At 39.3% G+C, this 25,483-nt stretch overlaps 3 protein-coding genes across 3 annotated transcripts; 1 reads left to right on the forward strand and 2 right to left on the reverse strand.

The window, feature by feature from the left end:
- Positions 1-53: 53 nt before the first annotated feature.
- Positions 54-20,236, reverse strand: LOC122838081 (zinc finger protein OZF-like). Its single transcript, XM_044128454.1, has 2 exons — positions 20,101-20,236; positions 54-5,060 (listed from the first exon to the last, which is right to left on the reverse strand). Exon 2 carries the CDS (start codon positions 5,046-5,048, stop codon positions 3,573-3,575), a length of 1,476 nt encoding a protein of 491 aa, XP_043984389.1. The 5' UTR covers positions 5,049-5,060; positions 20,101-20,236; the 3' UTR covers positions 54-3,572.
- Positions 5,069-20,227, reverse strand: LOC122838057 (oocyte zinc finger protein XlCOF6-like). The gene is made up of 2 exons (XM_044128398.1): positions 20,101-20,227; positions 5,069-8,997 (listed from the first exon to the last, which is right to left on the reverse strand). Exon 2 carries the CDS (start codon positions 8,792-8,794, stop codon positions 6,515-6,517), a length of 2,280 nt encoding a protein of 759 aa, XP_043984333.1. The 5' UTR covers positions 8,795-8,997; positions 20,101-20,227; the 3' UTR covers positions 5,069-6,514.
- A 703-nt stretch (positions 20,237-20,939) lies between the features above and the next one.
- On the forward strand, positions 20,940-25,136 carry LOC122838077 (gastrula zinc finger protein XlCGF57.1-like). Its single transcript, XM_044128447.1, has 2 exons — positions 20,940-21,253; positions 23,346-25,136. The coding sequence occupies exons 1-2, from the start codon at positions 21,082-21,084 to the stop codon at positions 24,728-24,730; spliced, it is 1,557 nt and encodes a 518-aa protein (XP_043984382.1). The 5' UTR covers positions 20,940-21,081; the 3' UTR covers positions 24,731-25,136.
- Positions 25,137-25,483: the final 347 nt, after the last annotated feature.

The following is a 25,483-nucleotide window of genomic DNA, read 5'->3' on the forward strand; positions in this document are numbered from 1 at the left end:
TTGTCGATTTTTGTGTTTTTTCATCCTTTCATGAAGTTTGCAATTGTCTCCTTGTTGAGGAAACTTGATCAACTGCATTGAGAGCAGCTGAGCAGATCAATAACTTGTAGATTTGGAGGATGTGCAAAGAGAGGCTCCAAAAATATAGAGCAAGCAGGGCAGGAAGGGAGCAGAGGAAAAAGCATCCACCTTCACCGAGAGCAAGAGAGGAAAAAAATTAGATCAGATCAGATTAGCTACAGCTGCTATTAGCTCATCTAACAGCAGTTTTCAGGTTATGTTTCTTTAAACATACAAACTAGCTCACAGAACGTACATTTCATTAAAAAACTAAACAAAAAGTTATTCCTGTCTTACCTTCACTTATGAATGGAGTTCATAAGTGAAGGTAAGACCCAGTGAAGGTGGATCTACTGGTTGTTAATGGGAAGAGGAGCTGCAGCCCTCAGCGCTGGAGACGGAAGTATTTTCACATTAAATCGTCTCCAGTATTGCCTGGTTTCTTCTTCTGCTCCTTAGAGCTTATTAAACAACTGATGGCACATTACTGCCACCAAGTGGTGGAAACTTGTATTGTAACTCAGCGCCTGAATTCTGACGGTAAAATCTCTGGTTTCTGAAAACTTCACTACACCGCGGCCTACTGGTAACATCCTGGGAGTTTCTTGCAGACCTCTAGGTGGCGCTGGCGGCCCAAATGTGGGCCCGATGGGTAAGAATGGCTGCTTTAAAGGTTACCAGTCTGGATCCCACCCTCTGTGCAGCTTCCTGGTTTCCTTCAGTCTTCTACAAACTCTCAGTGAAGATCCAGAGTTTCTCTTCACATGGCTGCTCTTCCTCCTCCTCAGACCGTCTGCATGCTCACTGCTCCTCAGCTCCAAACCTCCAGAAGCCACACGTGGATCAGACTTTTACCAAAAAATGATACAATGCAGGGTTGGTTTCTACAGAAAATCTTTATTTACATTTAGCCAAAAGAAATTGTTGTAGTCAAACAAGTTTAATGAAATTTAGTCAACTAAATCTACAATCTAGTCAACATAACTTTATGTAAAATGAAAATACTTTTTCATCAATTCACTTGATGAAATGATCAAAATGAGTTTTGTTTTTACTCAGTTGTGGCATAAAGTTATTTTCCGAAAATACAATTCATACACGAACAGAGTTAATTTTATAAATGTCTATTTTTCTGATCGCACCTTCAGCAATTACAGAATATTTCCACCAGTAGGATGAAAATCTACACGCTGTCCATAACTTTCATATTGCATTATTGCAGAAACATTCTTCATGGAATATGTTACCATAAACCAAAAGACCAACCCGATTCAAAATCAAATGAGTGAATAGGACTGCATCAGTGAACATTTCAACTCAAGAATCAAACCACAGTATTTTACTAAGAGTAAAACACAAAAGTCTCGTGCTCCGTTTCATTCCCAGGAGATTTTTGAGTGAAGTGATTCTGAAGCTCAGGTCTGAACTCTACAGAGAATCACAGACACACTTTCTGATCTTCAGCCTCACTGACGGTGAGCAAGAGATGAGACTCTTTTTACTCACGTCCGTCTTTCAGGGACAGTTTTCATTTCTGCGGATGCGTTGAGGGAAAAGGTTGTCGTTTGAAAAAGGGTGTGGATGTTGAGAGCAGCCATGTTTGTTGTCGTCACGTCAGGTCCATAGTGGACCTCGTTTTGATGTTTCTGTGTTTCATTAACATTTAAGGCTGATTCTGTATTTTACAAGATGGTGGCAGCCTCAGCCCATCCATAAATCTCACAGGTTCCTCAGATAATAGTAACACATATCAGAGAATCAACTGACTTTACAGAGCAACCAAGCAAACTTTAAAATGAAGATAGCACCCACGTGCGCCAGTTATGTGGAACTTCATAACTACTAAATTTAACACAAGCTGATAATTGAGTAACATTGTATGACTATCATATAACAGAGATTAGTGTAACTTACCTTTGAAAAAGTATCTGCATGTTGAGGTTTTGGTATTTTGTAAGATTCCTAGAATTTTGTTCACCAAGTTTAAATCCACATTTACCACCGTCTGCTGAGATAATCGAGTTCTTCTGTCAAACGGTGACGGCCATAAATCCCTTCAGGGTTTCTGTTCAGACAGTCCCTTCATATAACATGATGCTGTTATACGCCGTGATTCAAGTCATTCAGGTGGTGGGCGTGACCAAACAGGATGGAGCAGCATTATTGATACGCTTCAGCTTTTGACTGGCAGAAATACCCAACATGTTGATGTCTGACTGGCCCACAAACATTCTCCTTTAGCTTTGTGTCAATTAAAACTCCGACATCTCGTCACGTCTTCGTCATCCAAGAGCCACGTCATTTTTGTTGTTTACAAAAACATTAGCACAACCCAAATACAATAATTATACAATCAATAATCATTAATCACAATGATTATTAAGTGTGCATAAGTCATAATTAGGAAATGAAATCATTTTCATAGCAATTCCATTCTTGGGGTGAAATACATTCTGAGTATGAATTGAAAGAGTAAAAGTTTCCTTTCCAATGGATTCCCCAGAGATCGTCCTGTCACCATGGAGCTAGAGGTCAATAAAGGGCAGAACATTTTTATATATGAACATAACAAACAGCACTTAATGAGTCTGGTTTACCTCCAAACATTGGACCCATCTCTGTCAGTAAACGTCAGCAGAACGGTACACAGAATTGGCCAACAGTTGGACTTTTTCCCTGTCGGACCGATTCGCACAGTTTCAACTGATGGCGTCTCCAGGAACCACTTCAGGACAGCATCGAACAAATAGCTGAGAAGGTTAGCTGTTTCAGGAATCCCATCTATCTTTATGTTGTCTCTGGCCGACCTCTCCACCAGATCTGTTACTTTTTCCTTCAGTGTGGTGCACAGTGTTGCTAGCTTGCCCACCAATGTAGAGAGGCGGCTATCCACATCTGTTAGGCAGCTAGTGGTGGTTTCTAAACACTCTGAGGTGTCTGCTCAGATAGCAATCAGATTTTCAGCGATCTGCTCCGTCACCATAGCTTGTGTTTAGCCTGAAAATTGGTCAACCACTTCTTCCACTGGGGTAGTTCTGGCTTCTGCTACTGCTAGCTTAACTAGGTTTTGTTTTTTGTTTTTATCCCCACCAGGGGGTCTTTTGTGGCTCTAGTGTCCCTTATATGACAGCAGGCTGACAGAAAAGGGGGAAGGAGAAGGGGGGAAGACATGCGGTAAATATCGCCGGGTCAGGGAATCCAACCCTCAACAGCCGTGTCGAGGACTCAAGGCCTCCAAATGTGTATCGTGCTATCCCCTACGCCACCGCCGCATGCTCCAGCTTAACTAGGTTAATAGTTTCTTTACTGTCAGCAGAGCGGACATTCATTTGTTTTTGAGCTGTTTGACAGATTGGTTCTGCGACATTCTCGTCATCACTTTCTACTTGGTGAACATGTCAACCAAAAGATCATATATGAAAACAAAGGTACATCAGGAAGAGTGTGGCGCTACAGTTAACAAGCTACATTCCTCGCCCCGGTCACATGACTTTGCGTTACTTGAAAAGTTTCTATTTTGTGTGAATTATAACATGGTTAGTCAAACTTTTTTTATGACTGAAACCTTTGCCACAGGTTCCACATGAGAAAGGCTTCTCACCTGTATGATTCCTTATGTGGTTAGTCAAATTACGTTTCGCATTGAAACCCTTTCCACAAATTATACATGAAAAAGGCTTCTCACCTGTGTGAGTTCTCATGTGGCTTGTCAAACTTCCTCTTTGATTGAAACATTTTCCACACGTCATACATGGGAAAGGCTTCTCACCCGTGTGAGTTCTCAAGTGCCTATTCAAGTGACCTTTTTGATTGAAACCTTTTCCACAGGTTATACAAGAAAAAGGCTTCTCACCTGTATGATTTGTCATGTGGTTAGTCAAATTACGCTTTGTATTGAAACCCTTTCCACAGGTTAAACATGAAAAAGGTTTCTCACTTGTGTGAATTCTCATGTGGCTATTCAAATCATTTTTGTGCCTGAAACATTTCCCACAAGTTTTACATGAGAATGGCTTCTCACCTGTGTGAGTTCTCATGTGACAATTCAAAATATGTTTTTGATTGAAACTTTTTCCACAGGTCAGACATGAGAAAGGTTTCTCACCTGTATGAGTTCTCATGTGGCTAATCAAATTACCTTTTTGATTAAAAGACTTTCCACAGATTATACATGAGAAAGGTTTCTCACCTGTGTGAGTTCTCATGTGAACTGTTAATCCACAGTTGAATTTGAAACTTTTATGACACACTTTGCACTGTTTCAATGTTTTATCCTTTGGAATTTTCTTGCCCTTCATCCTTTGCTCTTCATCCTCACTTCTGGTCTTCTGTTGCTGTTTATCTCTGCGGGATCCCGAGGCTTCGTTAGTCTTTATTCCCTGATGATGATCTGCTTCAGGGATGTTCTGAGAGATGATTTGAGTTCCATTGAGCTCCAGTTGTTGGTGGTCTGTTTCATCATCAGAAAGCTTTAGGATTAAGATATCAATCTCCTCCTTCTGTACTTTCTGGTCCTCATCCTGACTGATACCATCAGCCTCAATGTTTGCCATCTGCTCAAGTCCTGATCCATCTTCCTGTTCCTTTATTTGTTTAAGTTCTAGTTCTACTGGTTCCTCTTTGATTTGGTGAGATACAGAATTGGCTCCCATTAAAGTATCCATCTCTTGGTCCAGTACATCCTGGTTTCCATCCTGGTTGATGTCTTCAACCTCAATCTTTACAATCTGCAGAGATCCTAATTGATTATCATCTTCTAGTTCCTCTGGCTCTTCTTTCATTTCAGAATCTCTTCCTTTTGTGTTTTCCATCTCTAGCTTTGGTGCAGTAAGTTCTGGTTCTGACTCATGCTCTTCTTGTACTTGTACAAGTTCTGGTTCCTCTGCTCTCTCTTTGCTTTTCAGAGATTCCCTCTGGTTCAGAAAAGAGATGTCTTGTTGGTTGAGGATAAAATGATGAGCAAGAACATCTTGCTTGATAACAGACATAATGTGTCAAATCTGAAAAAATGAAAACAGAAAATTGAATATTAAAATTTTAGCTTATTACCTGCAGTAGGTGGTTCTCTGTTCATCTTATATTGACCAAAAAAAGGAGCATCACAGCTGAAAACATTTTCAAGGTTCAACTGATTGCAGGAGTTCACTGATGACACAGATTCAAATCTTCTACAGGTGCTGTCTTTAGAGTGAAGTCAGCATTAAGGTAACAACCTGGAGCAAACGGATACTTGGAAAATTAAGAGAGCTGTTATTTTTCAGATAATTCTATTTTTATTCATAGGGATTTTTTTGGCAGTTTGATTTAAACTTTCCCAGCAAATAATCGAGAAGGTTGAAGGTCATGCAAACACAGATCTGCAGATTCATATGATTCAGTCTGTGGACTCTGATGGACTCTGGTCGAAGTTTGAGTTCAGTATTAAATTGATAGTCAGACTGATTTTTTGATGAACATTAATATAATTTAGTCCAGCATTAATCCACATAACAGACTTACTTCATTTTTTAAAGGGTTTTTTATGCTGTAGATTGACAGGCATGTTCATTCATTTTAATAGTTGTCACTGATTAAATACAGAGAAATGTCTCTTTTTGTTATTCTTTTTATTTCACATCATGCATCATTTCAATACAATCTGTGAAAAAAACAGACAGAGCAAAACTATTATTACAAACCATCACATAACTAGACATTAATCTTTATGGAGTTATTTTTCCTGAACATCCTTTCTGATAGAAACTGACAAACAGCTACAAGAACAACAAACTACTAAAAAGAATACCAAAAGCAACTAACTTTGATATTCCCATTCTCATATTTTTAAGAATAAAAACCCGCTTAAGAATAAAGAGTAGAAGACAAGATGGTTCAATATCCAGATTTATTCAAAGACCTGTCACAAAATGTCAAATACAAAGAAAATCATTTGACAGTAAGTTTCAACTTTGATCTACCTTGTAGATAAACATCCCAACTACTTCAGGGGTCGTGATTTTATGTCTTATTCTACTTGTAGATTCAACTGAATATTTAGACCAAAACTGAAACCAATCCAATGTTTCTTCATTCCCATCTCAGACCCGTTCAGAGGAACATCTTCTGATGCTGCTTTTGTAGTCACAGAGTCATTACTATCATGTATTATTATTAACTCATATCTATGCCAGGGATCTCAGCTAAATTCTCCAGTTAAATGAGCCAGAACAAGAACATGCCAGGTTTAAACAATGTCAGTCTGAAAGTCTGAGCACAGACCTCAAAACTATTTATCTGCATAAGTAGGTTTAATTATCCAAAGATTTGCACAAATGTAAGAGAATTTAAATGTCTTTGAATTCAGCAGCAGCATTAATAACAATAAAGCCTTCCGACTTGTATGGGTAACTTTAAACAGTTTCTATTTACAGTTTTACAAGTTTCAGTAGGTGAAATACAGCTACAGAGACCTTTATTACAAGTATGAAATGGGAAAAGATTCCATTTTGTGAGTTGTAAGATGCTTAATCAAACTATGTTTACGACTGTAACCTTTTCCACAAGTTCCACATATGAAAGGTTTTTCACCTGTGTGAGATCTCATGTGGCACGTCAAACTACATTTTTGAAGGAAACCTTTCCCACAGGTCAAACATAAAAACGGCTTCTCACCTGTGTGGATTCTCATGTGGCTAGTCATACTACGTTTCTGAAGGAAATTCTTTCCACAGGTCAGACATGAGAAAGGCTTCTCACCTGTGTGAGCTAGCATGTGGCTATTCAAACTACGTTTTTGAATGAAACTTTTTCCACAGGTCAGACATGAGAAGGGCTTCTCACCTGTGTGAGCTAGCATGTGGGTATTCAGAAATCTTTTTTGATTAAAACCTTTTCCACAGGTCTTACATGAGAAGGGTTTCTCACCTGTATGAATCCTCATGTGGTAAGTGAAACTATATTTTTTATAGAAACTCTTTCCACAGATTATACATGAGAAAGGCTTTTCCCCTGTGTGAGTTCTATTGTGTCTACTCAAGCTACGTTTTTGAATGAAACTTTTTCCACAAGTAAAACATGAGAAAGGCTTCTCACCTGTGTGGGTTATCATGTGGCTAGTAAAAGTAGATTTTTTATTGAAACTCTTTCCACAAGTTCCACATGAAAAAGACTTCTCACCTGTGTGATAGCTCATGTGGCTTGTCAAACTACGTTTTTGAATGAAACCTTTTCCACAAGTTAAACATGAGAAAGGTTTTTCACCTGTGTGATTTCTCATGTGGCTAGTCAAACTATGTTTTTGCATAAAACCTTTTCCACAAGTTAAACATGAGAAAGGCTTCTCACCAGTGTGAGTCGTTATGTGGGTACTCAAAAATCTTTTTTGATTAAAACCTTTACCACAGGTTAGACATGAAAAAGGCTTCTCACCTGTATGAATCCTCATGTGGCAGGCAAAATTAGATTTTTTATTGAAACCCTTTCCGCAGATTATACATGAGAAGAGCTTCTCACTTCTGTGACTTATCATGTGACTATTTAAACTACGTTTTTGGATGAAACTTTTTCCACAGGTTATACATGAGAAAGGTTTCTCACCTGTGTGAGTTCTCATGTGAACACTCAAATTACGTTTCTGAACCAAACCTTTTCCACAGACTGAACAAGAGAAAGGCTTCTTCTCACCTGTGTGAGTCGTCATGTGGCGATTCAAATCATGTTTATGACGGAAACATTTTCCACAGGTTATACATGAGAAAGGCTTCTCACCCGTGTGAGTTCTCATGTGAATAGTCAAACTAAACTTCTGAATGAAACATTTTCCACAGGTTAGACATGAGAAAGGCTTCTCACCTGTGTGACTACTCATGTGGCTATTTAAATTATGTTTGTGATTGAAACATTTCCCACAGGTTAGACATGAGAAAGGTTTCTCACCTGTATGAGTTCTCATGTGGCATTTCCAACTAATTTTTTGATTAAAACCTTTTCCACAGGTTTTACATGAGAAAGGCCTTTCACTAGTGTGAGTTCTCATGTGGCTATTCAAATTATGTTTGTGATTGAAACATTTCCCACAGGTTCCACATGAGAAAGGCTTCTCACCTGTGTGACTTCTCATGTGACCTGTTAAATCACTATTACATCTAAAACATTTTCCACACACTTTACATTGTTTACTATTCTGAATTTTTCTGCCCTTCATCCCTTTCTCAACATCATCACTTTGTCCTCTGGTTTTCTGAGCCATTTTCTGTTGCCAATCATCTTTACTGGATCCTGAAGCTTCATGAGTGTTTATTTCCTGAAGCTCTACTTTGGAGAAGTTCTGTAAGAGGATTTGGTTTGTATTTACATCTGGTGGTTGTTGTTGGTCTCCATCATTATCAGATAGAACTAAATTATCAGTCTCCTGCTTTAGTATATTCTGGTATTTATCCTGACTGATGCCTTCAGCCTCTTTCTCTGCCATCTGCTGAGGTTCTGATCCAAACTCCTCTTCCTGCACTTGTTTAGGTTTGAGTTCTACTGGTTCCTCTTTGAGTTCGACAGATGGAGAGTCTCTTCCCATTAAGGTATCCGTCTCCTGCTTCAGTGCATCCTGGTTTTCATCCTGACTGATGTCTTCAATCTCAATTTTTACCATGTGCTGAAATCCTGATTGATCATAATCTTCTTTAACTTGTTGCAGTTCTAGTTCCTCTGGTTCTTCTTTTATTTCAAGAGGTCCAGAATCTGTCCCCATTACGATATCCATGTCTTTAGTACAATGTGGTCTTTGTTCTGCAAAGGTTTGGATCCATACTCTCCTTTTACGTGTCCAAGTTCTAGTTCATTGGCTCTCCCTTTGGTTTTTAAAGATTCTGTTTCCCTCTTTTCCAGAACAGAGATCTCTTGTTGGTGGAAGACAAAACAATGAGCAACATCTAGCTTAATAACAAAAATAATGGTGTGGGAAATCTGGAAAAAAAAGAACAGAAAATGCAATATTAATTTTAGCTTATTTTCTGTGTTCATCTTCCATTGACCAGTTGCTACACCAGAAGCTTGACAGCTGCAGAGAATCAACATGTTGCATATGCAACCGCCAGGTGGAGCTCACATTAAGGCAGACTGAGGTTTCTCTACAGTCTTTAGACAGGACACAACCTAAAAGCAACGTCTGATACTCGGGTTTTTCTAGTTTTATTTTCTTCCAGACCGAGTACTTTGGTTCTGAAATACAGTAAAGGTAAAAGGTAAAGGTCATTTTATTAATATAGCACATTTTCAGCAACAAGGCAACACAAAGTGTTTTACAGTATTTCAAAAACCTACCTGGTCGCAGCGTTGAGCACAGTGACTCTGCCCAACTGGCTCGGTCAGCTGTTACTGTTGTCAATCACAATAAAAACATCAACTTCAGTCTCTTCAACATCCACTTGCTCAGGACTAAAGGGTATTTTATGCAGGATAAAATCTCTGACTGAAAGATTTTCTGTGCTTAACTGAAACATCTGAACGGTTTTGCTCCACCCAACAATGCTGCTCCTCCAGAATCAAACATCCTCCAAACATCGAGTGATGTTTGATTACGTCACTCAACCTCGTTTTTCAGACAGTTACAGGGCCTGTAACTGTCTGCCAGCTCTCTGGTCCAACTAGCCAACAAATTGCCACCTTGTTTAATTTGTTGCTCAGGAGATATTGCCCACTGACTGCAAAGTGGATTCCTGCCCTTTTCAGATCATGTTTCTATCATTTGGAGTTAATTTCTCTCTTTCTAAATCTAACCTCCAACACAATTTAACCTTCTGTAATATTAAGGACATCAACCTGGACAATTTATCTTATTGTAAAATTATTCTACCCGTTTTTCTTCCCCTGATGAACTTCCTGCACACAACAAAAGCCTCCATGGCCTCCTAACGACGTTGCTCCATTTAGAACCAGATGTGTCTCAAACTGCTCCTTGGTTAATTCAACTCATGTATTCAATCATATTCTTCACTACAAAGACTCCATTTCTTCAGCTAAATCAATACATTATTCCCAGTTCTAATAACTCCACATCTTTATTTTCTGTACCAAACCACTAGATTCTCTTCCACCTGCATTCCTCTGATTTTTGTAACACTCTGGTATCGTTTTTTTTTCTAAGAGCACAAATCCACCAGCAACTCTGATCCACTGTTGCCTTAATATCATCTGTTCCAGATTTTCTTACTAATTCATTTTCTTTCCTCAGTCGATGACGTCACCAAATTCATTCAAAAATCTAAATTTAGATCCTCCTCCACCATTTCCTGTTAAAGCTCCCTCTCCTCTCTGTCCTCATATATTCTTCCCTTCCCACTGCTGTTGATCCTCTGACCTGCTGCTGTAACCCAATACTTCAGGAACCTGGTCTAGATCCCAATGACCTCAATAATTTCCGTCCCATCTCAAATCTTCCAATCATTTCTAAAATTCTTGAAAGAGCAGTTGCTGCTCGGCTTCTTTCTCATCTATCCAGCAATAATTTATATGAACAATTCCAATCTGGTTTCCGTCCACAGTACCGAATCAGCACTTCTTAAACTTACCAATGACCTCCTCCTTCCTGGTGGTTTATTATCCAAACTCCTTCTGCTTGGTCTGACTGTGACCTTTGACACAATCTGTCATAACATCCTCCTTGACAGATGATCCTCTCTTGGTTCTGTAAAATCATCTCTGAATTGGTTTCAGTCGTTCCTCTCAGGTTGGACTCAGGTTGTTGGGTTGAACCCGTTCACCTCTCATCCTGTTCCCGGTACCTCAGGTGTTCCCCAGGGTTCTGTCCTGGGACCCTTGCTGTTTATCATTTACTCTCTACCTCTTCAGTTTCTCTGCTATGTGGATGACACCCACATCCCTCACTGATTGGTTCACTCTTAACTTTCTTGAATTAAATTGCAATAAAACTGAAGGTCTCTTAATTGGTACTAAATCAAAACTAAGTAAACTTAATAACTTCTCCATTTTCCCTCCCATCAGGTTAAAAGTCGGGTGTCGTCCTCGACAGCAGCCTCTCCTCCTCCTCCCATGTCGATAGTATCACTACTTTCACCTGTGATAAATTCATGGTTTCTGTTCTTCCCTCACTCCTCTGCTGTTCTGGTCCAGTCTGGTCCAGTCTGGTCCAGTCTGGTCCAGTCTGGTCCAGTCTCATTTAGATTACTCTACTCCTCTTTGTTCTGCTACAGAAAACTCTCCAGAAATCAGTCGTATCATCATCGTTTCAATCCGTTTCAATCTGTTCTCCCACAGCTCCATCAGCTACACGGTATTCCTAACTTTCAAAACGGTTCAGAACCTCGACCCGCCATATTTTTGACCCCCTTCGTGTTGCCCCCCCCGTATCCTCAGACCCTCTTCTGCTCTTCTTGTCTCTACAGCTTTCAGCAGCTAAAGTTACGTCGACTCTCTGACTTCAGGTCCAAACTCAAAACCCACCAGTTCAGGTAGTTTTACTGTCCATTTCTATTCTGTGTTTGGTTTTATGTTAAATTATGTAAAAAGAAATAAAATGTATTATTATCATTAAACTAAAGTGATTCCTTTATTGGATCAGATATGGCAGTGAGTAGTTATTAGATAAAAGACTGTTATTATTAATATTAAGTTTATTTGACAAGAGAAACAAACAGCCCATGATCAGCAGCAGCACCAAGACGGGCTTTTAAACAGAACCTCTCAGAACTGAAGTGACAGACATTTAAAATCACACATCATTATGTTGACAACATCTGCAAACGGTGAAACAGAAAACATTAAAAGTAGAAACAGTTTTGTTTCTGATGTAACCAGAGCTCCTGGTTTCATCTGGATCTGCTGGTGTGACTCCAGTTCAAACTCCTACAAATCCATTTTAAAAGGTTATGGGAAAGTTCAAAATGCCACATTTAGCCAAACTGTGACAGTGATGGAATCTGATTGGCTTTAGATGTGAAACCTTTACAGCATGATTAGATGCTAACGGTTGGAGTCGGGCTGGTCTGAACCCAGACAGCAGATCCTGGGAGAAATGAGACCATCGTTGAGTTCAGAAACATCTCTGCACACTGAAGAGTTAAACAGTTTCTAATCATTTTAAAACTGTTTATATTTGATCCAACAGTTTTGCTGATTTTATCAACGTGGCTCCTAAAGTTTAACTGAGCATCCAGAATTATTCCTGGATATTTTTCTTGTGATACTGATCAATAAGATCCCCATTGATCTGAAGTTAACCTCAGGACAAATTTCAGGAAGACTGTGAACATACAGCCTGAAACGGACTGGACCGGAGACGGTTCCCTGTGGGATCCCTGTTACTATTTTACAGAAGACAGAGTTACTATTATTAATGACGACACGCTGGTCATAATCTTTCAAAACTGGTTGAAACCAAGACGATGACCGTTCTGAGAAATTAAATGATGAAAGCTTTCAGATCAGTAAGTTCTGGTTCAAAAGTCTTCAAGTCCAGGAAAACTGAACCAGTGATTTACAGCCGTCTCTGAGGAATGATTACGTCTGAAGACAAACTGAAGAGGATTGTTACTTTCTAAATATAACAGTATTTGTTCCAGAATCATTTTCTCCAGCACTTTTAACACGACTGGACCGAGACGTGTTGGTTACTGGTTACTGCTTACTGGTTACTGGTTTCAGGGAGACTTCCTGATTTAAACCAAAGTTTTTTTCCATGAATCAGGACATTTTGAATCAACTGTGATTCTTGCCATGTTTTCATTTGGAAGTTAAAGAAATCAAAGGATGGTTAGAAGTGATGTAAATGTGTTTGACTGTGCTGCCATATTTATTACAGATGTGGCTAAAACCAGGAAAGTCCATAATAATTTAATACAACATAAATACCAGCAGAACTCGTCACATTAAAGAAATGGCCTCAAACATTTATTTTCAATTTAGTCTGAGAATTCAATAACAAAGTGGTTCAGCAAGAAGGACAAACATCCAAAACTCTTCAGCGAGACGCTTTGAAAAAACCTTAAATGACGATTCAAAGGTTTTATTTAACTACTTTCTCCAGATGTGACACCAGCTGATCAAACTCAACTGGGTTCAGAAAAGGATCAACAGAAAGTTTCCACGTCTTCCAACATCCAGGAACTCTGGAAACAGTTTCCACTTCTTTAGCTACGTTTCCATTTTTCAAATTGAAATACAAAAATCAATTTGGAATCTTAAAGGATTTTGAGGACAAAGTGACTTTTCAGCTGTATCAAAATTCAAAGCTGCAATGGAAACACTTTCCAGCATCATGAGTTGTGAACAACAATCAAATGTTAGGAAGACGAGACAAAGACAACAGGAAGTGGCAAATTTAGTCAAGTGTGATATTAATTGTGAAATTGTGTTTTTTCGACAGTAAATTATGGAGTTTTCCAAATGTTTGTAAGAAAAACGCAGCTACTGCACAAAGGAGAACTGCAAAAGCTGAATGTTGTTGATTCAAGGCGGCTGGTTGGATGTTCAGATCGTCCATTTGGTTCAGTTTCACCCTAAATACTCTGATGCTCAGTTAAATGCATTTAATGTGAACCGGCACATTAATAACCGTACAATAGTGTCATAAACACATTAGCTTTAGCAAGATGCTAATTTTCATCAGGCATCCCATAAAACAAACAGCTTACAAAAAATCCCTCAGTTCAAATCAACATATAATTTCATAACTAAAAACCATAAAGAGTCAAAGAAGAGTTTGAATATACCTACATGAAACACAAATATCTTAAACTATTTACCAAACTAGATCTGTAATGTCATGTTCTGTTCACATCATTTCTGCTTCTAAATAGTAGAATTAGTAATAAATGATATTCTGACCATTTTGTTTTTATCCATCTGTAAACACAGAAAGTCCAGAAACAAACGAGCAAAAGAGGAGAAATATTACAAACACTTTGATTCTGTCATCCACAGGAAATATCAAACATGTCCTGTGAGAAAGTTTTATTACTGCTGGCCGTCAAACATGGATGGTGTTTAAAAAGCTCGTGGAAGATTGTAACTCAGATGGCAAAGAAAGAAATAGTTTTCTTGATAATTTGAGTTCTTAGTCAGACTTATCCTTCATAAAAGTACAAATCAAATAACCAAAGAGTCAGCAACTTTTTCAACTCAAACATCAACACAACAAAAAGTCCCTGAGCTGCAGAACAGATTTTACCTTAAATATGAACTAAATTAAATTGTTTTTTACAGCAGGGAAGCAAACAAGTAATTGGAAATTGTTGAATAATCATTTTTCCGGAGGTTTTCAGAGGGAGAGCAGAAACCCAGAACTGACTTTGGGATTGATCCCAGCCGGATTTTAATCTGTATCCCTTCAGATCAGCTGACCAGGAGAGTTTGGATCCAGCAGGTCGAGCTGGTACCGGTCAGGCATCAGGTCTCTGTTAAAACTTCTCAAAAGCACTTGGTCCCGTTTATGTCTTTGGTTTTACACAGAACTTTAGACTTTGGTTTTTAAATGTATACATACATTTAAGCTGGATTCAAGAATCACATTCTGTGTTTTATTTAATATTTGTTTGCATAAAATAATGACTCTCTTGTTTAAACATCCAGACTGATTAAAAATAATCCAGATTCATTAATGCAACAGAAACCCGTTTAAATCCAGGTGTGAAGCAGAAACCAAGTTGAAGCTGCGATCAGGAAGAGGACTTCCGGCAAGATGGCGATGTGGGCACACGCGCTATTCTGAGCTCCATCCGTGCAGCCCTCAACCAGTTACTTAAACTGGCCCTTTACTCATCATTTCATCCCCCAGGTGAACCCTGAACATCCACGCTCTAAAGTAAGTGAAGAAAATAAGAGTCTTATAAAAGATGTCGGCCGTTAATGAGAAAGATTTCCCTAGTCTGAAGAATGCTAACATTGCTAAGCTAAACATGCATAGCTATGCTGCCGCTGCTAGCGCTGAAACTCCGATGGAAACGTCAAGAAATACCTCCGGTACAAGACGGCAACTGAACGCAACTCCTACTAAGCTGCCACCTGCTAAAAAACAAGCCACTGAGACTGAGGTCTCCTTAGCTGCCGTCTTAGCAGCCATTAAAACTCTGGATGGCAAGGTTGATGACTTTGGAAAACAGCTAAGAGAAACTTCTGACTTGTTTGCCCGCATTACTCTCCAAGTGGAGCAGAACACAGTCGGCGTTGCTGAATGTAAATCTACGGTGGAAAACCTGGAACTGAGGTTTGCTGCAATGAATAAAGAAAACGCAGCTTTGAAAGAAAAACTCTTGGAGGCTGAAAGATACAAGCGTCGATGGAACCTGAGGCTGTCGGGCCTCAAAGAGCAAGAAGGAGAAAACCTCAGAGAAAAGGCAGAAGAACTTCTCTCAAAAATCTTACCACAGTGGGCGGACCAGATAGGAGATGTGATCGATACAATCCACCGATTAGGAAGAAAAGAAGAGGGACGGACCCGTCAGGTCATCCTGCAGTTCACCAGGAGGCGCCATCGAGACGCAGTCTGGAAAGTGACGAAGGATTCAGCGGTGTGCAAAGAGCAAGGTCTGCGTTTTGCTCAAGATTTTATCAAGGAAGATCGGCTGGCAAGAGAAGAACTGTGGCCTAAAATTACCAGGGCCAGATCGCGTTTTACAGAGGTCACATCGCAGTGATCGACGGCAAGGTGATCAAAGCTTCAGCTCCCTTCTGAGATTACAGATTATTCTGTTTTTTTTACATCCTCCTATTACAGGGTTTAAAAAAAAATAAAAATCCACACCGTTTTTTCCTTTTAATATTGAGATATATCTCTAAGTTGCCTGTCCAAGTAAAACTCTTATCTGCGCTCCAGAGGTTATTTCTGTTCTTGTTCCAATAAAAAAAGGAGCAGTTTTAAGTTTAGTGAAGGTTGTGGATGCAGGTTGTTTTTGTTTTCATATCATAATGTAAAGGGTATTCTTAATCTTCCCAGGGGCTTGCCTTTAGTTCATTCTACTTTAACAAAACTTTTAGTATTAAGGTTTGTGTCTTTTATACTTATCTTTTATTTTGTTTTAATTTTTTATGTCTTTAAAATCTAATCTTAAGTTTTTGTCGTTAAATGTAAGGGGCCTGAGAGAAAATGTTAAAAGGAAGGCAATGTTTATGTATTGTAGAAACAAGAATCCACATTGTATTCTTCTGCAAGAAACTCATTCAACGGACTCTGATGAAAAATTTTGGTCAAATCAGTGGGGAGATCAGATTACTTATTCGCATGGCACTTCAAAATCTGCAGGTGTGGCTATATTACTGAATAACTTTCCAGGGAAAATAATTCATACAAAACATGATGGTGATGGTCGTTGGTCTCTTTCTGTATTACATATTGAAGACTCGTTAATAATTCTAGGTAATATTTATGGTTACTGTAACATTTCGAAAAATAAAGAACTTCTTACTATTATTGAAGTAAATATCAAACAACTTAAACACAGATTTCCTACTAAATATGTTTTATTAGGTGGTGATTGGAATATGGTTATTGACGAATCTCTTGATAGATACCCAAACAAATTCGCAAATGCCCATCCAAACCGGTTTCTGTCTGATTTCTGTAACAGTTTGGGTCTCATTGACTTATGGAGAGACAAACATATTAATGAAAAACAGTTTTCTTGGTTTAAGTCAGACGCTTCAAGCAGATCTAGAATAGATTTTTGGCTGGGAACAGATGATATTCTCAAACTAACATCAGACTGCAATATGTCTCCAACTCCTCTTACTGATCACTGCAGCATTAATTTATTTATTACTCCTCTTCCTGAGGGTTTGAGGCATGGAGGGTTTTGGAAATTCAATGCAAATCTCTTAAAATCTGATTTGTATTGCAAGGAAATCAAAAAACTAGTGAAAAAGATTCAGTTGGACGATTCTATAATAACCTACACCAAAAAATGGGAATACCTCAAATATAAGATACGGGCTTACTCTATCTCGTTTAGCAAAAACCTAAAAAGAAACAATGACCTGGAAGAAGTAAAGTTAGTTAAAGAGTTAAACCTTTTATGTGTTAAACAGATGTTGACTAATGCTGACAAAAATAACCTCCTGACCTTGCAAACTAAATTGGACTCAATCTATGAAAGAAAGGCCCGGGGTGCTTTTATCAGATCCAGAGCTAAGTGGATTGAGGAAGGGGAAAAAAACAGTTCATACTTTTGCAGACTGGAAAAGAGGAGGCAAGTTAAAAAACACATTCAATCCCTTATTATTAATAATAATGAATGTACGGACCAATCTCTAATTGCAAAAGAAATTAGCAACTTTTACCAAAACCTTTATTGTTCCTCTTTTTCAACCCCAGACTGCGACTTTCTGCTAAACCAAGTCAAAGACTTTGTCCCTCAAATCTCTGAGGATTTCAAGGAAATCTGCGACAAAGATATTAATATCGAAGAACTAGACAGCGCCATCATGTGCTTGAAACTGGATAAATCTCCTGGCTCTGATGGCCTTACTGCCAATTTCTATAGACACTTCTGGGATGATCTCAGAGAGTTTATATTCCAGGTTTTTATAGAGATCTTGAGTAATAATTCACTTCCACATACCATGAAGCAGGGCGTTATTATCCTTATACCCAAACCAGGAAGAGACAACAAAGTTCTCGACAAATCCGATCGATCACCCTTCTAAACTGTGATTATAAACTATTAACGTATCTCTTTACGAATAGATTAAAGACTGGTCTTAAGGATATTATTTCTGAAACACAGACAGGTTTTATGTCCAAAAGATCTATACATGATAACATCAGGCTGGTGCAGGATTTACTAGAGTACAGTGACCTGATTGAGGATAAAGGTTTCATCCTTTTCCTAGACTTCTACAAAGCCTTCGATATGTTGGAACATCAGTTTCTTTTCAGAGTTTTACACATGTTTGGATTTGGACCAAACTTCTGCAGAATAATAAAAAGCTTTTATAACGGCACCACGAGTTCAGTCGCTCTGCCACACGGTACGTCTCCACGTTTCACCATTAATAGGGGAGTAAAACAGGGCTGCAATATTTCCCCCTTTCTCTTCATCTTGGCTGTTGAAATGATGAGTATTTTCATAAAAAACTCAAATATACCTAAATTGAATGTTTTAGATGACCAAATTATAATCAGTCAACTAGCTGATGACACCACAATTTTTTTGAAGAATCTAGACCAAACCCCTAAAGTACTTGAGTTAATTAATACTTTCTCCAAAGCATCAGGATTAACATTAAACCTGCAGAAGTGTGAACTGATGGCGATTCATGGCTCTGATCTGACGGAAGCTTACAATATCCCCATTAAATCCTCAGTTAAATATCTTGGAATTTTAATAACTAAAGATGCTAAACTCAGTGAAACTGTTAACATAGAGCATAAAATACAGAACTGCAAATCTCAGTTAAATAGATGGCTCCAAAGAGATCTGACCCTGTTTGGGAGAACCTATTTAACCAAAATGGAGTCGTTGTCCCGATGCATATACCCAGCTTATTCTATGGCCATACCTAACAAATATATTAAAGCTATAAATCAGCTGAACTTCAATTTTATCTGGAAGAATCGAGTCCACTACTTAAAGAAAGCAATTATGGTTAAAGACTTTAAAGATGGAGGTTTACAAGCTATTGACTTTGAGTGTTTAAATGCGGTTTTAAAGGTAAACTGGTTGAAATCTTTTCTTATGAATGGAAATAGTATCTGGTATTGTCTCCCCAAAGGTTTGTTTAAAAAGATTGGTTGCATAGATTTTGTTCTTAGATGTGACTTTGATGTCAACAGACTTCCTGTTAAGTTATCTGCCTTTCACAAGCAGGTTTTGTTGTGTTGGAAACTAATGTACACACACAACTTTACTCCTCACCAAACTCCCATCTGGAACAACAGATATGTGTTACACAGGAATAAGTCTCTGTATTTGGATCACTGGATGGAAAAAGGTATTTGGTCCATAAGACATTTACTTAATAACAGTGGAGATTGGTTGTCTTATGACGAATTTTGCTTGTTGTACAATCTGAACTGCTTACGTACTCAATTTAACACAGTGAAGAACTCTATCCCCACTGCAGTCAAATATCTGGTTCAAAATATAAATATTCACTCAGCTAACCTTCAGTTACCATCTCTTCAACTGTTTGGAGTTAACCTTTTGGACAAAAGTAACTAACTGAACTGAAGCGGATGCATCAGCATCTAACTAATTTTATATTTCCTGCCAGACCAAATAAAAACTCCATTTTAAATCTGTTTTCTGATTCAGAGGTTAATAAGTGGAGAACTGTTTACCTTAAATACCCTCTGAGTCCTAAAGTTAAAGAAGTTCACTTTAAAATTCTCAATAACATTTTTCCATCCAGGGAACTATTAAGACAAAGATTCAACTTTGATACCAACAGCTGTACCTTTTGTGACAATGACATTGAAACTACAGATCATCTCTTTTTCTATTGTGTGCAAACTGGAACATTTTGGAGAAACTTCCAGGACTGGATCTCATCAAAACTTTCCCTGCATTGTTCCTTAAAAAGAGAGGATATAATATTTGGAACCACCCACAGAGACAAAAGAATTGACCTCATTCTTAACAACCTGCTGATCCTCGCCAAATTCTTCATCCACTCCTGTAAATGGGGAAATAGAAATCCTGACTTTTCTGCCTTTAAAAACCTCCTTATGGTCAACCACTTCAGAACCTTAAAACTGTTGAAAAACAAGCAGGGAATACAACTTTTGAATGCCTATATTGATCTAAATTTATTTGAGGTTTAATGCCCCTTTGTTTTGTTTTGTCTTGTTTTGGGTTTTTTTGTTTATTTCAGTCTCTGCTATCACTTTGTTTGATGTCTGACTATTTTAACTTATAATTTTATTTTACTTTCTTTATTTTTATGTTTTTTTATTTTTTATTTTTTTATTGTGTTATAATTATGTGTGCCATGAGCCTGTAGGTCTTGTTTTCTTCTTGCGTGTACATGCCTCGTGGTATTGTAAACTTGTTCAAATTGTTTAATAAAGTAAAAAAAAAAAAAGAAAAAAAAGAAGCTGCGATCAGGAAACGTTACCTGATGATCGGGCTCTTCCTCCTCCGATGTCGAATATTTTAGTCTGATTGATTCTCTCTGGAGATTGAAGATTAACCGAAGATATTGTCACTGCAGACTGAAATATTCAGCTCACATAGCGAAACCGTCTTCTCACCGACAACGGGCACAATGGAGCCTGGAAGCTAACACTGCTAGCCCCTTGCTGGTTACTTCCGCCGGAAGTCTCACACGGAGATGTCACCCAGAAACAGACAATATGCTTTAAGTTCCGCCTCCAACTGCAACTATCAAATTTTGTGCAGATATTACACTGAACAAAAATATAAAGCCCATGTCAAATATAAGGGTTTTATGAACATTTGGGTTGCGCAATATATAGAAAAACTCAAAATACATTTTCAGTATTTACTGATCTTCATGTTGGCATTGATGACATCGTGGTTGGGCCGTCTGTAGCGGATTGACCGTCCTGACTGGGGTCAGGCTGAGGAATCAGATTCTGACCCCGTTGGCTTCCCGTAGACGGTTACAGACAGTCTGAGGCGTATTTATTGCTGAACCGAGAAGAGAACGAAGCGAAGCTCGTCAGCTGCAGAGCTAAAACAAGACAATAAAGGTTTCAGGTCCATTCCTCCAAACCGAAGGGATGTGACGCATTAGATGGCCTTTAATTCATTTATTTGGCTTAAATAGTGTGTTCACAGAACAGCCACGGTAGCTTTCGGATTAGTTGTAAGAAGGTTTCTCCTGTAAATCGGGTTCTAAACTCAAATAATACCGAAATACTTCTTTTACTGCTTTTTCTGAGACGTTCTTTCACCCAGTTTGGTAAAATAGCTCCGCCTAAAGGTAGGCGTCACACCGGAAACTTGCGGCCAGGCTTCCGGTGGAGGAAAACAAAGGGGCTAGCAACGTTAGCTTCCTACAGCTCGGTTAGCTTCCTGCTAGCAGCCGTGTCCCAGAGTGTTTCCAGGTGTGTTCCGGTTCTGTTCAGCAACAATGTGTTCCGTTGAGCCTCTGAGAGAGTTTATCAGAGAGAGACTAACTGCTGCTGCTGAAGAAATCTTCACCCAGCTGGAGAAAACCATCGTCCGGTACGAGGAGGAGATCGACCGGCAGCGGAGACTGCTGGACCTCACCTGGAGACCCCGAGTCAGCTTACAGCGAGCAGGTTCGGGGCCGAGCGAGTTAGTTGTCGGTTCTGCTGGGAGATAAAGTTTGACGAGACCTGGAGGCGAATTTATCAAGGTTTGATTCGTACAGTGGCCCCCTGCTGGCCAGAGGCCGTAAGGCAGGCAGGCGGTGTGGAGAGACCAGCCAGCTTCACCTGGAGCAGCGATGATAACAGACCTAAACCTGTCAGAGTTAAAATACTGTTTACTGCCACGATAAACGGCTGCAGGTCAGTTAAAATGCGTAGAGTGGAAACTGCAGGGCAAACTGCCGCCTAAATGGCAGTAAATAAATCCAGAGCTGGACATTTAGGAGTTTGACCTTAAAAGTACCATACTTTGTACTTCAGTCAAATATCCAGATGCTCTACCCACTGATGAAAAACAAACAAAAGTGCACAATAATATACAGACCGAGAGTTTGTCACAGTGAGACCTCCTGTTTCTACACCAGCTTTGTTCTCATATTATTTTCTATCTGCTGAGATTTAGAGACCAAGAAAACAAACACTAGATATTTTCAATGGAAGTATTTTATTCTAATATAAAAATGCATTGCATACTGAAAGTATTAGCTGCATAAATTAAAGAAAATTAATCTGTGAAAGTTTTTCATCTGCCATAATGTCCTTACTTATTTTTTCATTTTGCTCTTTAAAATCCCAGAATTTGTTCTTGGCTTTTTGTTTCTGCCTGTCTGAGGTCGTCGTTGGTCCGATGCAGTGGGTCAGGACGGTTCTGGGGAGTTTAACGGTCCGGACCGGTTCCGTGGTGTCGCGGCTGAAGCCGTGTGGCTCCATTGTTCCTCTTGAATAACTTCAGTTTACCTGCTCTCAGCATCTGTTCAGTGATTGGATGGTTCATCACCTGGTGACATCATAATGTGTCACCTGCGTTGTCATGGCAACTCATCTGATTTCCTGTTCCAGCACCGTCAGGTTGGTGGGAATCAGCTATGAACAGGTCTGCGCTTTGACTAGGCCTCTCCAGAACCTTCGCCTCGTCTTCCAACCAAACCTAATTAGCTACTTAAAGGAGCCTGCATGTTTATGAAATCACTTATTTCATGTTACAAGTTTCATTTGCCATGATTTTGTAGAAATCTGTTTTTACCGTGTCCACCTAAGATCTAAAAAAATCCATAAATCACAGTGTCTGATTTTTTTAATGATTCATTTGTGTGTTTCTGCTGCTAATCAGTTCTTGAACATCTGTGAGAATCATTGTTCATATTTGTAGCCTTTGCTTGGTCAATGAATCTCTAACATTAGTTCTCTGCTTCAGTTAAGAAACCCACAATCCTTCACTGCATCAGTGTCACGTGACCATCAACGTTTGGATTCATTCCTCCTCTTATGAATTGTCCTGGCTGCTGCTGGTGCTGGTGGTGTCATGCTGTGGGCATTTTCTTGGGACGTATTTTGGGATTCTAACAGAGTGAAAAACACAATAACAACAATATCTTCGTTTTAATTTACACGTCTGCTTGAACAGTTTTGGAGCGCTCAGGTGGGCAGGATGTGGAGTTAATGTATAAAATATTCAGTTTAATTAGTAATTCAGTAAGTGCATTTATAGTTAAGGTTTAGGTTGAATTATTATATTACATGTAGGTAATTTCATGATGTTTTATTGTGAATAAGTGTTTTATTAGAAGTTTGCAATTTATGCAAATGAGGAGTGCTGCGCTGGCGCGATGACGAAGGAGCTGCAAGTAGATGGACAGCCACACAGTTTTTCAACCGCAGTTTGTTTTTCTGGAGGTTAGCTAACAACCAATTGCTCTTGCAAAAGAATGATGCAAAACTGTGGTATAAATATTTGTTTTGCATCTTTACATCGGAGCGCTGTGAAAGTTTTTAGTTTTCCTCCTCTAACACTTGGGTGAAATCTGAGAAATTAACCTTGTGGCAACACACAGGGAATGTTTAGCTGCTTGACTAGCCACTTGGTTATCAGCTGGAGTCACGTCGGCTCGGCTAGTTCTAGACCCGCGGTCCAACAAAGAGTCCTCTCCAATGCAGAAAGCTTCTGTTAACACGGTGTCACATTCTAGTGTGGCGTTGTTCAGTTTTCTTTGTTTTGTTGCAGACGTCCCACAGCATTACATCTGCAAGGAGGAGGAGATTCAGACGGACCAGCAGGCCTGCAGCCTGGCGGCGGACGTGCATTTGGATCAGGAGGAAATAGAATCTGTGCAGATTAAAGAGGAACACGATGAGCTTCGTGTCAGTCAGAAGGCAGAACTGGTTCTGAAAGAAGAGATGGATACCTTCAAGGTGAGCCCTGTTCCTGAGCAGGACCGCCCCAGAGAGCCAGAACCAAACAGCGACCTCAAACCGGCGGCTTTTTTGGGTCCTCTTTCTGATGACGATGACCTGAGAGAACCAGAACCAAACACGGACCAGAACTCTGCTGATTCTGAGGACCAGAATCAGGAAGAAAGCAACGAAGGCAACTCTGGATCCAGCACAGAAGAGTCTGAGCAAGACAAGGGAAGTCGCAAAGCAAAACTAAAAAGGCACCGAAAAAGTGACACCAATTACAATCTGTCATCTTGCAAAATTTGTGGAAAAACTTTCACTCAGAAGTATCTGATTGCACACATGAGAATTCACACAGGTGAGAAACCTTTTAAATGTTCCACCTGTGCCAAAAAGTTCATTCTCAAAAGTCATCTAAAAAACCACATGAAGATTCATAGTGGTGAGAAGCCTTTCTCCTGCCAGACCTGTGGGAAAAGTTTCATTCAGAGGATGAATTTAACTCTTCACATGAGAACGCACACCGGCGAGAAGCCCTTTCCTTGTGAAATTTGTAACAAGACCTTTGCTAGCAGGAGTCAGTTAACTACTCATGTGAGAACTCACACGGGAGAGAAGCCTTATGCTTGTAAAACCTGTGGGAAAAGTTTTAGTACCAGAGGTACTTTGATTAGTCATATGAGAAGTCACACAGGGGAGAAGCCTTTCTCATGTCAGATCTGTGGACAGAGTTTCACTCAGAAGCCAGGTCTCAAAGTTCACTCACGAAAACACACAGGAGAGAAACCGTTCATGTGTCAAACCTGTGGAAAGAGTTTCAATCAGAAAAGTGCCTTGCTCACACACATAAGAACACACACTGGTGAAAAGCCCTTTTCCTGTTTGACCTGTGGACTATGTTTCATCATGAAGAGCAGTTTGACTCAGCATATAAGAACCCACACCGGGGAGAAGCCTTACTCTTGTCAGATCTGTGGGAAACGTTGCAGTTTAAAGGGTAATCTGAAATTCCACATGAGGATTCACACAGGGGAGAAACCATATTCATGTCTTACATGTGGAAAAAGCTTTGCAGTAAAATGTCAATTAACTCGTCACATGAGAACTCACACAGGGGAGAAACCCTTTTCCTGTCAGACCTGTGGAAAGGGTTTTACCAAGAACATTTATTTAATTGCCCACATAAAAACTCACACAGGCGAGGCGGTTTAACTGAGAGGTCAGAGGGCCCGACATGTGGTGCCTGTGCATGGCAGCCTCACTTCTGTCGGACTGCTCCAGGGCAGCTGTGGCTACGATGTAGCTCACAATCATCAGTGTGGAATGCATGGGTGTCACAATAATTGCTGTATGATGTCTCGCAAGAAAATTAATTCCACTTGTTTCATAGGAAACGTGCAGCTAAAGCTCAAATTTGGGTTTTCCTGGTTACCTGCAGCAGCTCACTGCAGAATCAGCAAAGTGAATAACGACTGCAGGCTGCTGAAAACTGGACCAAGTCATGTCCGAACGCTTGACTTCTCGCAACGTCTAAGGCTTCGTTCACACAGTCAGTCTTGATGTTCAGTTCAGATTTTAAATTGAAATTTTTTTCTTTTTAATTAAATTTTTGATAAAATCCACTTTTTTCTGTGTGGTCCTTCCAACCATAGACACGATAAAGAGTGGACACGTCATGCACCGCTCTAGCCTACTGTTGCTGACAGGGTGGCCATCTTGGAGCAGCGTTATGTTTGGCAGGCGCTATGAAGTATCAGCACATTTAATAACGACTCGCTAAATACTGAACAGATTTTCATGCTTTTTTACTGTAAACCTTGTTCAAACTTTTATAGCTACATGTACAAGGACATTAATTTTTTAAAGTATTTTTGAATTTGATATGTGGTTCAGAATATTTAAATATCCTTACTGGGGACAATAAAGTTTGATCTATGATGGTTATTTTACAAAGCACATAGACAC

This window comes from Gambusia affinis, linkage group LG10 (genome assembly GCF_019740435.1).
Source record: "Gambusia affinis linkage group LG10, SWU_Gaff_1.0, whole genome shotgun sequence".
NCBI classification, from domain to species: Eukaryota; Metazoa; Chordata; class Actinopteri; order Cyprinodontiformes; family Poeciliidae; genus Gambusia; species Gambusia affinis.

What these genes read in the sequence shown, in the direction of transcription:
- LOC122838081 (XM_044128454.1), bottom strand. Translation starts at nt 5,048, where the DNA reads ATGTCTGTTATCAAGCAAGATGTTCTTGCTCATCATTTTATCCTCAAC.
- LOC122838057 (XM_044128398.1), bottom strand. Translation starts at nt 8,794, where the DNA reads ATGGATATCGTAATGGGGACAGATTCTGGACCTCTTGAAATAAAAGAA.
- LOC122838077 (XM_044128447.1), top strand. Translation starts at nt 21,082, where the DNA reads ATGTGTTCCGTTGAGCCTCTGAGAGAGTTTATCAGAGAGAGACTAACT. An exon ending in AGTCAGCTTACAGCGAGCAG is followed by an intron (nt 21,254 to 23,345) that starts GTTCGGGGCCGA and finishes GTTTTGTTGCAG; the next exon opens with ACGTCCCACAGCATTACATC.